A 14,708-nucleotide genomic window follows, 5' to 3' on the forward strand; every position below is an offset into this window, starting at 1 on the left:
GGTAGAGATTTATTTGGCCCTACTTCAAGCTCATCTACTATATTCGTTGTTCAAGATGTGGCCTCTTATACATCGGCGAGGCCAAACGTAGACTGGGCGAACGTTTCACTGAACACCTTCACTCAGTCCAGGTGAACCTACCTGGTCTCCCGGTTGCTAAACACTTTAGTTCTCCTTCCCATTCCCATATTGACCTTCCTGTCCCAGGTCTCCTCCATTGTCAGAGAGGGGCTAAACGCATATTGGAAGAACACCATCCCATATTTCGCTTGGGCAGCTATACTAAAGATACCACTACAGCACAGTGGTATGAATATTGATTTCGCTAAAGTCAAGTCACCCCGACATTCCCTCTCTCCCTATTTTGCCAACCCGCCCCCTCACCCTTTCTGCCCAACAATATTATATTCCATTCACCCGACTTCTGCAATATATCGACAAAACAATTGTTCATTAAAATAATTTATTATTATCAGTGTTATATCTTTCAATATAGTCTATTAAATAAAACTTAAACTTTTAACGTCCTAATTAATTCATCTTATTCTTCCTCTTCACCCCGTCTCTCCATGTCGGCGGAATCCACGGCCACCTCCTGGTAGTCCTTCTCCAGCGACGCCATGTCCTCCCGCGCGTCCTGGAACTCCCCTTCCTCCAGCCCCTCTCCCACGTACCAGTGGACAAAGGCCCGCTTGGCGTACATCTTGTCGAACTTGAGGTTGAGGCGGGACCAGGCCATGGAGATGGCGGTGGTGTTGCTCAGCATGCAGAGGGCGCGTTGTACCTTGGCCAGGTCGCCCCCCGGCACCACAGTCGGGGGCTGGTAGTTGATGCCCACCTATGGCCGGAAGAAAAACATCTTATAATCAATTATATTTGCAAAAAAAACTATCTTCTATTATCACTTTAATATGCGCCCAAAAATTAACCAAACATCGTTTAGTAGAACCTTACGATTCCCTAAATTAAATCTCAGGCTGTAAGTATTCTCTGGATAGCCATCAACGCCGCAAGTTCCGATATGCGTGTTAGAGCCATGATGGTGTGGAGCTGTGCAGCTGGGAAACATGCCCTTCTAACCACCTTGTCAATGCCCCAAGAGTTGACATGTTGGGCTCGTCTCATTTGCCTGCGGCTGGCCTTAATCTCCAAAACCAATCGTATCCACATGTTTTGGGATTTACTATATGTACCTAACTTCCAGAATGCATTCAGATGCAGTGAAGAAAGCTAATGGAATGTTGGCCTTCATAACAAGAGGATTTCTGTATAGGGGTAAAGAGGTTCTTTCGCAGTTGTATTGGGCTCTGGTGAGACCACATCTGGAGTATTGTGTACAGTTTTGCTCTCCTAATTTGAGGAAGGACATCCTTGTGATTGAGGCAGTGCAGCGTAGGTTCACGAGATTGATCCCTGGGATGGGGGGACTGTCATATGAGGATAGATTGAAAATACTAGGCTTGTATTCACTGGAGTTTAGCAGGATGAGGGGCGGATCTAATAGAAACATATACAATTATAAAAGGACTGGTCAAGCTACATGCAGGAAAAATGTTCCCAATGTTGGGCGAGTCCAGAACCAGGGGCCACACAGTCTTTGAATAAAGGGGAGGTCATTTAAGACTGAGGTGAGAAGAAACTTTTTCACCCAGAGAGTTGTGAATTTAAGGAATTCCCTGCCACAGAGGGCAGTGGAGGCCAAGTCACTGGATGGATTTCAGAGAGAGTTAGATAGAGCTCTAGGGGCGAGTGGAGTCAAGGGATATGGGGAGAAGGCAGGCACAGGTTATTGATAGGGGACGATCAGCCATGAACACAATGAATGGCGGTGCTGGCTCGAAGGGCCGAATGGCCACCTACTGCACCTATTTTCTATGTCTCTATGTTTCTATGAATTGGTCACACTCACCTTGAACCCCGTCGGGCACCAGTCCACGAACTGGATGGAGCGCTTGGTCTTGATGGTGGCGATGGAGGCGTTGACGTCCTTGGGCACCACGTCCCCGCGGTACAACATGCAGCACGACATGTACTTGCCCTGGCGGGGGTCGCACTTCACCATCTGGTTGGCCGGCTCGAAGCAGGCGTTGGTCAGTTGGGGAACGGACAGTTCCTCGTGGTAAGCCTTCTCGGCCGAAATAATGGGAGCGTAGGTGACGAGCGGGAAGTGGATGCGCGGGTAGGGGACCAGGTTGGTCTGGAACTCAGTCAGGTCCACGTTGAGGGCGCCGTCGAAGCGCAGCGAGGCGGTGATGGACGACACGATCTGCGCCAACAGGCGGTTGAGGTTGGTGTAGGTGGGGCGCTCGATGTCCAGGTTCCGCCGGCACAAGTCGTAAATGGCCTCGTTGTCCACCATGAAGGCGCAGTCGGAGTGCTCCAGGGTGCAGTGGGTGACCAGCACCGCGTTGTAGGGCTCGACCACGGCGGTGGAGATCTGCGGCGCCGGGTAGACGGAAAACTCCAGCTTGGATTTCTTGCCGTAGTCCACGGAGAGTCTCTCCATGAGGAGGGAGGTGAAGCCCGAGCCGGTGCCGCCGCCGAAACTGTGGAAGATGAGGAACCCCTGGAGTCCGGTGCACAGATCGGCCTGAGGGCGGAGAAGGGGCAAAGCATCAATTCTTGATAGGGAAGGGGCGACGCGATAGGGTCATGTTGGTCTCTATAGCCGGCGCTGAGAGAGATAGTGCGGTGGGAATCTCAGTGATGAAGGGAGAGGTAGCAATGGGAATCCGGGAGCATCGTGGCCGCAGTACTCGGGAATGGACCGGTGTAACCGGATACATTGGCGCTGCACGCACGCGGAGCGTTGTACAAGAATTTGCATTCGCTCAGCAACCTACCAGCTTCCGGATGCGATCCAGGACCAGGTCCACGATCTCCTTGCCGATGGAGCAGTGGCCCCGGGCGTAGTTATTGGCCGCGTCCTCCTTGCCGGTGATGAGCTGCTCGGGGTGGAAGAGCTGGCGGTAGGTGCCGGTCCGCACCTCGTCTGCAGGGGGAGGGGAGGGGACACAGAAGCGTGAATTCACCATCGGCACACACTCCTCCATCCCCGCACGGGAGGGGTTTAAGACACCGCCCTACATTCTCCGCCCTACATTCTTACCGATCACCGTGGGCTCCAGGTCGATGAACACGGCCCTTGGTACGTGCTTGCCCGCCCCCGTCTCGCTAAAGAAGGTGTTGAACGAATCGTCGCCGCCTCCGATGGTCGAGTCGGTGGGCATCTGTCCATCCGGCTGGATCCCGTGCTCCAGGCAATACAACTCCCAGCAAGCGTTGCCAATCTGGACGCCAGCCTGGCCGATGTGGATTGAAATACACTCGCGCTGTTGGCGAGGGGAAACAGGGGGTGAGATGGACTACACTTAGACTGGCTCAAAGCGCGTTGATCGCGCACCGACCCACGCCCTATGTGAGCACCGTCTCAGTTCTACCCACCTCTACAATTCGCGCACACACCACGCTGCATTCGCCTTTTGCAACCCTCGAATTCCCGGCAAATTCCCGCTCCGTGAGTACCCCGCGCCCTTCCCTCCCACCGTCGCCTCATTCCCGCTCAGCGTATCCATTCAGCCACTACGATCCCAATTCCCCGGGTGCGCTCTCCTATTCCCGTGTCCAGTCTCGAACACCAGTCCACGAATCTCCTCCCCCCCCCCCTCCCCGTGGATCCCTCGCTCGGGTGGAACACGCGCGTCTCACGGGCATCACGCTCACCATGTTGCTCCGCTCGCGTGTTTCCAGAGACAGTGACGCAATGCGGCGCCGCTCCGGTATTTATACGGCCCCCGGGGATAGAACGTTAGCGCTGGGCCGAACGAGCGCTGACTGGTCAGTGAGAACAATGGCCTTGGTTGCCACAGGAAACAAACACATAAGGTTCCAACGCGCTCATTGATGAATAATCCACAGTGTGTGACTTAGAAAGATGGACCTTCAGTGACGCAATCCATTGCCCGTTGTCATCTGCCAGATTACAATCCATCACTTGCCGCTAGAAATACAGCGGTCTGACCCAATGCCCCCAAGTGAAACCTAGCGCCACCTATTACACTTCCTCACCCAATGAAATAAACCATTCGTACATGAACCAGTTCACCGGTGCCATAATGCAACGAGACCTGGGTGTCATGGTACACCAGTCATTGAAATTAGGCATGCAGGTGCAGCAGGCAGTGAAGAAACCGAATGGTATGTTAGCATTCATAGCAAAAGGATTTGAGTATAGGAGCAGGGAGTTTCTACTGCAGTTGTACAGGGTATTCGTGAGACCACACCTGGAAGATTGTGTACAGTTTGGTCTCCAAATCTGAGGAAAGACATTCTTGCCTTAGAGGGAGTACAGAGAAGGTTCACCAGACTGATTCCTGGGATGTCAGGACTTTCATATGAAGAAAGACTGGATAGACTCGGCTTGTACTCCCTAGAATTTAGAAGATTGAGGGGGATCTTATAGAAACGTACAAAATTCTTAAGGGGTTGGACAGGCTAGATGCAGGAAGGTTGTTCCCGATGTTGGGGAAGTCCAGAACAAGGGGCCACACACAGTTTAAGGATAAGGGGGAAGTCTTTTAGGACCGAGATGAGAAAAACATTTTTCACACAGAGAGTGGTGTATCTGTGGAATTCTCTGCCACAGAAGATAGTTGAGGCCAGTTCATTGGCTATATTAAAGAGGGAGTTAGATGTGGCCCGTGTGGCTAAAGGGATCAGGGGGTATGGAGAGAAGGCAGGTACAGGATACTGAGTTGGATGATAAGCCATGATCATACTGAATGGCGGTGCAGGCTCAAGGGCCGAATGGCCTCTACTCCCGCACCTATTTTCGAGATTGGACCAGGGAAGATAGGATGGATTCGAGGTAGGTGGAAATCCTTTCCGTGGGACAGGAGCAGGCGGGAACAATGGGTCTGTCAGGGCAGTTGTGTTTGAGGATTCTGGAGAGAAGTTACAAACGGGCAGTGCTTGATCTTCTAATTACCGTGGTCTATTTCTGGGCCTGTGGCACAATGCAGCATGGTGACCATCATCTCCTTTTCATTGCTCTGCTTCAGGCATATAGCCTGGCGGCACAGAAAGGGTACAATGCTGTGGCTATATCGGCCGCCGACGCTGCCATATTTGTAATGTGTCCAAGTACTGAGTATAGAAGTTGGGAGGTCATGTTGCAGTTATGACGTTGGTGAGATCGCATTTAGAATATTGTGAGTACTTCTGGGCACCGTGTATAGGGAAGATATTGTCGTGCTTGAAAGGGTTCAGATTGGATTTACGAGGATTCTGCCAGGACTAGAAGGTCTGATCTATATGGTAGGCAGCTCCCGCTACAAGCCTGAAGGAAAGGAACGTTAGGTAAGTACTTACCTTCAGTTTAAATTAGCGACTTTGCGATTGTTTTTGCTCCAGGTGGAGCAAAGCAGCAGAGGGAAGCGACCCCCGTTCGACTCCAGGGAAGGAGCCGACAGTGGAGGGGGTAGAGGCGGCAACGGGATCGCACACGCTGCGGGTGCTGCGCTGATGCCCTGTCCGCTAAACAGCTGTCTGACCAACAGCAGCGGACTGGAGGGAAATTTAAAAACCGGCCGGCACCCCTGCAGACTCCCAACAAGGAGACTCGCCGCCTGAGAACCGCTGAAATGCCGCCCGAAAACGGCAGATAGCCTCCAACAGCAAGGTCAGGACCAACCTCAGGCTGGAGACAGACACGGAAGATGGGATCAGCACTTCAAACAAGAAACAAGAGTGTCTGTTTCTCCAAGCCAGAAGAAGGTCATGGAGCTAAAAACTCCAGCGAGACTGCCTCAGGAGTAGGGGCAAGTCCGCCAAGGGAGCTTAACACTCCCACTCCAGTGCTTCCACACTGGCCATCTCCCTTGTCGAGGGATCGATGGGGACCAGAGCTGGGCTGGTCAAGAAGAGGGGTCACTGGCGGAACAACATCGGGAGTATGCTTGAGGTACAGGATCAGGAAGAGCTGCTGGGTGTGGCCGCTATGTGGCTCCACCACCAGCGAGATGGCTTTTCAGTCTCAACTGGCGGCCAGCTTACTCCCTGTTCTTTCAAAAAACCTCTCCAAGACAGGTAGTCATGAGGTGTTGGATTTCATCACGCCTCCCCTAAATTGCATTTACTCAAAGTGCCCACCGTTATTGGGGGGTACATTGAGCATAGCTTTTAAAAACCCAAATATCTTAAAATGAATTTGATATCCCTGACGTCGGTTATCATTTTCGCATGCTCTTTCCAGAGGGTCAGGGTAGTTTGGCAAACCACCTGACACTACTGTTCGCAGTGCTCTGCAACTTCTCAGGAAGTTATAAAACCTGCCCTCAACTCAAAAAAATTTACAGGACTGTGAGAACGCCGACCTCACAACCACAGCTCCTGCTGTCTGGCTAAGTTACCAAACCAAGCCTAAAAAACTGGAGAAGTATCCAAAATATTCGGCGCAAGAGGACAGGGTCTGGAATGAGCACCACACGTAAACCAGTCAGCAGTACCTCTAACGCGTCCACCAGGAGGGTCTACCTCATGGTACTGGTGAAAGCTCGGGGCCTGCATGCCAATCCCGTAAGCCTTTCAGGCCAGGGCCCAGAGCAGGCCCCATGGATAGTGCGCCACCCCCCAACACCACCGCCACGTCAGACAACGTGCAAGACTCGTTGGACCGGCAGGAAACAGAAGAATACCCATAACCATGGAGGTAGGTGGGTCTGGTTCCTACCAAGGTATAGAAAATAGGGGCTTAATACTAACAGGGGGGAGATTACATCTGTTTTAAGAAGCACGGGAGTCTATCACGAGTGATCAGTATATACTCAATGGCTTTAGTGGATAGAAAATACAATTCATACTATAAAAATTGCCACCAGTTCAACATTTACCCCAGAGGGTATTTCCCTCTCCATTAAAGAAACGAGAGGGACAAGCTGAACTGGTGAGACTATTACAAAGGGTATCTTGGGAAACATGAACCCTTGGAATTCGTATCAAATATTCGTCACTAAACCCAAAAAGATGGTGGATGTCGCATCATCATTGACTTAACTTCACTAAATATGTTTGTTAAGTATATACATTTCAAAATGGAAACGGTTGTTACTGCCAAACAACTAATTTCCAAAGTATACTTCATGGCAAGCATTGATCTTAAAGATGTTTACCATTTAGAACCATTCACAAGGATCATCGCAAATACCTGAAATTTACCTGGATGGGGCAGCTATGGCAGTTTAAAACGTTACCCAATGGATTCACATCAGCCCAAGATTATTCACCAAGATACTAAAACCAGCTCTGGCAATATTCACAAGACAAAAACATATTGTCATGGCATATCTTGATGATATCTTTAAAAAATAGGCAAGACCATGGAATCTAAGTTGAAGCCATCCACAATCATGGACTACTTGGGCTTCACAATTAATTCAGTCTACATGACTGTAACACTGCCAAGAGACAAAACAGTTGAATTGGCACAATCATGCAACAATGTAATGGTCCACGTACTCCCAACTATTCGACAAGTAACAGAGTAATTGGGAAAATGGTAGCAGCATTTCCGGCTACATAATTCGGACCTTTGCACCAAAAACGACATACAGGTCATTATGATCGTGTCATGAAGTTACCCACTGAAGCAATATCAGAACTACAGTGGTGGGCAAAAAACGTTTGGCATAATTTCAACCTATTATCATCACTAACCCTACGTCAGTTATCCAAACAGATGCCAGTGCTCAAGGCTGGGGAGCAACTAACTCTATTTCCAGCACAAGTAGTAGATGGACTAACCCAGAGTCATCGTTACCACTTACACTGGGCATTAATTATCTAGAGATGTTGGGTGACTTTTATGGTTTAAAAGCATATGCACAAATATGCATCGCTTGCATGTACGGTTACAAATAGATAATACTACGGTGGTGGCCTACATTAACCATATGGGCGGCATAAAATCGGTATCATGCGACAAGTTGGTCAACACAATTTGGCAATGGTGTGTCGAAAGACATATTTGGCTATCAGTAACTTACCTGCCAGGTAAGCTAAATACAGTGGCAGACACCAGGTCACGTAAATTTAATGACAACATCGAATGGATGTTAAACCCCAAAAATTTGCAAAAGTTATCAAGCAATATGGCCCGCCAGATATCGATTTATTTGCATCAAGGCTAAATCACCAGGTACCTATGTATGTCGCTTGGGAACCAGACCCTGAGGCAGCAGCGGTGAATGCGTTCGCGCTGGATTGGGGAAATTCTTCTTCTATGCATTTCCTCCCTTCTGCCTCATCAGTTGGGGACTACGCACAATACAAATGGACTCTGCTTCAGGTATTTTGATAGTACCCGATTGGCCTACGCAGCCATGGTTCCCAATACTCCATGACATGTTTGTTGAAACTCCGATGGTATTCCCCAGTGACCCAGAGTTATTAACACCCAGTGTCGGGCACAAGCCACACGTGCCATGAAAAAATCAAACTCCTACATAGAAACATAGAAACATAGAAAGTAGGTGCGAGAGTAGACCACCAGGTCCGTCGAGCCCGCACCGCCATTCGCTCATGGCTGAACACTAAACAGACACACTTACCCACAAACAGTAGACACAAGACACAGAACACAAGACACTACCCTCCCCTTTATACCGCTATCACCCCTCTCCACCCCAAAAACCTCGTGATCTCCTGGGGGAGGCAAAAAACCGGATAAAAACCCAGGTCCAATTCGGGAAAAAAATCCGGGAAATTCCTCTCCGACCCCAATCCAGGCGATCGACACTTGTCCAGGAGATCACTCAGGTCTTACTATACTAACCATACCTAGGTCCATATCCCTGCCCTCTCCCCGTAGCCCCTTATCCCCTTGGCAGCTAAAAAACCATCTATTTTAGTCTTAAATATATTTAAAGTTTCTGCTTCCACTGCTCCCTGGGGCAGTGAATTCCATAAATTAACCACCCTCTGGGTGAAGAAGTTCTTCCTCATCTCAGTTTTAAAAGAGCCCCCCCTTATTCTGCAACTATGTCCCCTAGTTCTAGTTTCCCCGATCATTGGGAACATCCTCGGTGCATCCACCCGATCAAGGCCCCTCACGATCTTATATGTTTCAATGAGATCGCCTCTCATTCTTCTAAACTCCAAAGAGTAGAGTTCCAGCCTACTTAACCTTTCCTCATATGTCAATCCCCTCATTGCAGGAATTAATCTTGTAAACCTTCGCTGCACTGCCTCCAGGGCTAGTACATCCTTTCTTAAGTATGGACCCCAGAACTGTACACAGTATTCCAAATGTGGTCTCACTAATACTGTGTACAGCTGCAGCAAGACCTCCGTGTTTTTATACTCAATCCCCCTAGCAATAAAGGCCAAAACTCCATTGGCCTTCCTGATTGCTTGCTGCACCTGCATACTAACTTTTAGTGATTCATGTACTAATACCCCTAGATCCCTTTGCGTTGCATTACAACGCAGCTCCTCCTCATTTAGAAAATAACTTGCCCTATCATTTTTTTTCCCCAAAGTGAATGACTTCACATTTATTAGTATTAAACTTCATCTGCCAAGTTGTTGCCCACTCACCTAGCTTATCTATATCCTTTTGCAGACTCTTCCTATCCTCCTCATCCCCTACTTTTCCTCCCATTTTTGTATCTTCCGCAAATTTTGATATATTACACTTGGTTCCCTCCTCCAAATCATTTATATAAATTGTGAACAACTGGGGTCCCAGCACCGACCCTTGCGGAACCCCGCTAGTTACCGGTTGCCATCCCGAGTATGAACCATTTATCCCCACTCTCTGCTTCCTATTTGTTAGCCAATCCTCTACCCATGCTAATATATTACCCCCAATCCCATAATTTTTTATTTTTAGCAATAGTCTCTTATGTGGCACCTTGTCAAAAGCCTTTTGGAAGTCCAAGTATACCACATCCACCGGTTCCCCTTTATCCACCCGGGTTGTTACTTCCTCAAAGAATTCGAGCAGATTCGTTAAACAGGACTTCCCCTTCACAAAACCATGCTGGTTCTGTCCGATGAAGTCATGTTTATCCAAGTGCCCCGTTAGTGTTTCTTTAATAATTGTCTCTAACATTTTACCCACCACCGATGTTAGACTAACCGGTCTATAGTTACCCGCCTTCTGTTTACTTCCTTTTTTAAATATAGATGTTACATTGGCCATTTTCCAATCCACTGGGACCGTTCCTGCCTCCAGGGAGTTTTGGAAAATTATCACCAATGCATCCACAATCCCCACCGCTATCTCCCTCAAGACCCTTGGATGTAATCCATCAGGCCCAGGGGATTTATCCTCCTTCAGTCTCATTAATTTCCCTAATACCACCTCCTTGGTGATCTTAATAGTATTTAGCTCCTCCATTCCTACCGCCCCCTGTTTATCCAGCGTTGGAATATTTTTTGTGTCTTCTATGGTGAAGACTGATACAAAATACTCGTTTAATGCCTTTGCCATTTCCATGTTCCCCACCAACAACTCTCCAGTCTCACCCTCCAATGGACCAACGTTCACCTTAGCCACCCTTTTTCTTTTTATATAGCTATAAAAACTCTTACTATTAGTTTTTATGTTGTTTGCTAATTTCCTTTCATAGTCTATTTTCCCCGTCTTAATTAATCTCTTAGTTATTTTTTGCTGACCTTTAAATGCTTCCCAATCCTCTACCCTCCCACTATCTCTGGCTACCTTATATGCCCTTGCCTTCAGCCGAATACTATCCTTTATAGTTTTACTGAGCCATGGCTGACTGTTCTTACCCTTACCCCTTTTTTTCTTCATAGGAATAAATTTTTCTTGAAGGTTATACAGTAGACCCTTAAACGTACACCACTGCTCATGTACCGTCTTATTCTTGAGTCTGCTATCCCAGTCAACTTTGATCAGCTCATTCCTCATACCTTCATAATCCCCCTTATTTAGACTAAGCACCCTAGCCTGAGTTTCAACCTGCTCCCCTTCTATTTGAATATGGAATTCGACCAACTCCTGGGTTGCAGATTCTGCACAAACCACTTCTGGGACTGGGATTATCAGAACAAACCGTCGACACCATGTCAGCATCCCTCCGAACATCCACTAAAAACAGCACTTGTCCAGCATCAAGAAATGGGAGAAGTACTGCTTGGATACAGGGACCACCTACTCAACCGCTACAATTACCAACGTACTGGAATTCCTGGCGAACCTTCACCACGATGAAGGACTCAGCTACCGCGCCATCAACACAGCTAGAAGTGCCCTGCCTGTCTATTTAAAACCAGCTCCAGGACAACAGGCCATGGGGTCCCACCCGCTGGTGGTCAAACTAATGAAGGTTATTTATAACTCTAACCCCCTAGACCAAGGTACACCCATACATGGGATGTCAGTGTGGTCCTGAAATACCTCAGGGGATGGCCAACAGCCTGATCCCTCAACCTGGAACAATCCATACTCAAAACACTCATGTTGATGGCCCTTGTATCTGCACAGAGGGTCCAGTCACTAAACCTATTGCGACTGGACCGCATGCTCACAGCTCCAGACCAGATCTCTGTCGTTATCCAGGGACTGATCAAACAGAGCAGACCAGGAACACCTAATCCAGTCGTGGAATTCCGGGCTTACCCGCCAGAACCACGGTTAAGTGCCATGACCCACCTATTATCCTGCATAGACACAACCAAATTATTCGGAGATGAAAAGCCTTGTGGGTCAGTCATAAAAAACCTTATGGTCGGGTGACGAGCCAAACCATTGCGAGATGGCTCAAGCAGGTGCTTAAAACTGCTGGGATAAACACTAACATGTACAAATTTATTCCCCAGGGCAGCATCCACGTCGACGGCTAAAAGAATGGACGTGCCTATAGACCACATCCTGGCTACAGCAGGATGGTCGGGGGAAAGACCGTTCAGAAATTTTATAATAACCCGTTGGCAAAACCTGTTTTATTTGCAGGAAAGATTTTACAGACTGCAAATATTTAATTTAAGCCCAGGGGAGCAATTTAATTTATTTGTTGTTATTGTTACAAAATACCATTGTGTTTTTCTACGAACAGAATCATTGGTTGATTACGATAACACACTTCCTCCCTCAATGACTTCGGCAGTGCGTGAAGTAATAACTGTTACACGGTTTGAAATCACAGAGCTTTAAAAGCTTCACGGAATCACTCACGTGACTCCGAAGTAAAATAATAAGATTAAACGAGAATTACCAAGTTTGAAGTTTGATCTGTATTTTATGAGGATTACGATGAGGGATTACGTGCCCTCCGCTCCCACCCTCAATAATATGGGTCAAACTGACAAACTGATGTCTCCTTGTCTTTACTATGTTTACTTCAATAACTGCGTCTATCTGATTCCACACCGCTGCTTTGAAGTATGACGCGCATGCGTGCTGAGCGGGCTCTTCACGTAATCCCTCATCGTAACTCCTCATAAAATACAGATCAAACTTCAAACTGGTAAATTCTCGTTTAATCTTACTATTAGTTGATGTTCGAAGCTGGAGAAAGGATCAGCGTTCAGGAGGCGGCAGTTGAAATGTTTCTTAAACACAGTGGCTAGGCCCCCACGCGTCCGGAGAGCCGAGGCGAGCTGAATAAAAGCTCCTGTCCCACTTAGGAGACCTAAACAGCAACCTCTGGTGACCTGCAACCTCCTACCACCTCCCACGCATATGTTGAAAACCTTCCTCGACTATGAAAAAAACCGGCTTCGACTCGACCTGCGACTAAAAAATGATCGATTTTTAAAACGGCAACCTATTTTTAGTCGAGGCCGGTTTTAAACATGATGAAAAAATAGCAGCAACCTGGATGAAGCCTCGACCGCGCGGAAACCACTTTCGAGCATTAGGGAGAGTGACCAAAACCTCCGGTGACCTCATGGGTGGCGGGCAAGGTCACCAGAGGTTGCTGTTTAGGTCTCCTAAGTGGGAGAGAGGCAGGGCCGGATTTAGATGAAGAGAGGCCCTAAACTATTTCACTTGTGAGGCCCCCTCCCTCCCAATCCCCCACCCCCATGACTAGAGGACCGTGACTACCCGACAGTGACAGTGTAACACGTTTAGATCCAACTGTATGTTGTCATTAAACAGTTGGTTTTAAAATACATATTGGATTCGCCGCGGAGCGGGCGATGCATTACCTGGATCGCCGTTTGAAGCTCTGGAGTGTTGGGCCTGCGGCAGGGATGGGGTTGGGGCTGGATGAAGGCAGGTGAGTGGACTGAGGCCGAGGCGATGTCTGGTGGCGGGGGGGGGGGGGGGGGGGGGGCGGGGGGAGGGGGGTATGAAGACTGTAGTGTGGGTGGGGAAGAGCTGGGGTCACATGGTTTGAGGGGGATGGGTAAGACCCAGTGGAACAGCCACTGAGATTACCAGGGTTAGGGACTAGTACTAGGACCCAGCGCAGTCAAACCCAGGGGAGTGGGAGTTAGCAGCGTGGAGACTTCAGGCCCGGCGCTGAGTCCAGGCTGCAGGTAAGATGACGGCTGCGAGCTGCTGGAGGGCGGTGGAATGGCCAGGGTCAGCGGGCGAAGAGTAGGAGGTCCCGGTGGGCGGATGGTCGGTGAGGCAGCGAGGTGAGTAGCCCCACCCCCCCCCCCCTCCCCCCTAGATCTCGAGGCCCTAAGCTTAAGCTTGTCTAGCTTGTACGCGAATCCGGCCCTGGAGAGGGGCTGAAGTTACAGTTATCAGGACAGAGTTCCACGAGTGGAGCAAGCTCACCAGGATTAAGCCAGGTTTCTTTGACCAGTAAGAAGTCCAATCCACGTGCGGTGAACAAGTCGTATCCGTGCGGTTCCCGGGGGTTGCAGGTGGTCGCCGGAGGTTGCAGGTGGTCGCCGGAGGTTGCAGGTGTTTGCCGGAGGTTGCAGGTGGTCGCCGGAGATTGCAGGTGGTCGCCGGAGGTTGCAGCTAGTGGATGCAGCTAGTCGGGAGACTGACAATTACCGCCGGGAACCCCACGGAAACCTTAGGTGGGGCGCAAAGTCTCCAGAGGTTTCCGTTCAGGTTTCCTAAGTGGGACAGGGGATCTCGCGTTGATCAGGGCCACTATTAGCAGGGACTGCGGGTGAGTTGTGCACCGGAAGCGGCTCCCACGCCGGCGGGCGGAGGTTCAGGAACACCAGGCCGCTGTGTTTCACACATGGCCTGGCTGGCTGGCGACCCGCGGGCCGACAGACCGGGGGCCGGAAAGATCGGCCGGAGAGAGGCAACCTGGGCTCGAGGGACCGCCGATAGATGGTGAGGTAGGGCCGACCAGATCCGACTTCACAGCGCTGAGCGACCCAGGTAAGCTGATTTTGAACGGGGGCGGGCGTATATTCCTCAGTCTTTCCAGGGCACCCGCGTGTTCACTCCGCCTCCTCGCAAGGCTGAGCCGTAAACCCACCGGGAACCGAGCGAGGAGCGAATGGTTAGACATAGAAACATAGAAAATAGGTGCAGGAGTAGGCCATTCGGCCCTTCGAGCCAGCTCCGCCATTCAATATGATCATGGCTGATCATCCAACTCAGTATCCTGGACCTGCCTTCTCTCCATACCTCCTGATCCCTTTAGCCACAAGGGCCACATCTAACTCCCTCTTAAATATAGCCAATGAACTGTTGCCTCAACTACCTTCTGTGGCAGAGAATTCCACAGATTCACCACTCTCTGTGTGTGAAAAAAAATGTT

The 14,708-nt window shown here is 49.4% G+C and overlaps 1 protein-coding gene across 1 annotated transcript; it reads right to left on the bottom strand.

Annotated features, from left to right (window-relative positions):
• Nucleotides 1-541: 541 nt before the first annotated feature.
• Nucleotides 542-3,726, bottom strand: LOC116967586 (tubulin alpha chain-like). The gene is made up of 5 exons (XM_033014201.1): nt 3,709-3,726; nt 3,110-3,332; nt 2,844-2,992; nt 1,910-2,590; nt 542-838 (listed from the first exon to the last, which is right to left on the bottom strand). Exons 1-5 carry the CDS (start codon nt 3,724-3,726, stop codon nt 542-544), a joined length of 1,368 nt encoding a protein of 455 aa, XP_032870092.1.
• Between the last annotated feature and the right edge of the window lie 10,982 nt (nt 3,727-14,708).

Source organism: Amblyraja radiata, chromosome 40 (genome assembly GCF_010909765.2).
Source record: "Amblyraja radiata isolate CabotCenter1 chromosome 40, sAmbRad1.1.pri, whole genome shotgun sequence".
NCBI lineage: Eukaryota > Metazoa > Chordata > Chondrichthyes > Rajiformes > Rajidae > Amblyraja > Amblyraja radiata.

What these genes read in the sequence shown, in the direction of transcription:
- LOC116967586 (XM_033014201.1), bottom strand. An exon ending in CCTGGAGCCCACGGTGATCG is followed by an intron (nt 2,993 to 3,109) that starts GTAAGAATGTAG and finishes CTCCCCCTGCAG; the next exon opens with ACGAGGTGCGGACCGGCACC. An exon ending in GGTGCCCGACGGGGTTCAAG is followed by an intron (nt 839 to 1,909) that starts GTGAGTGTGACC and finishes TTCCGGCCATAG; the next exon opens with GTGGGCATCAACTACCAGCC.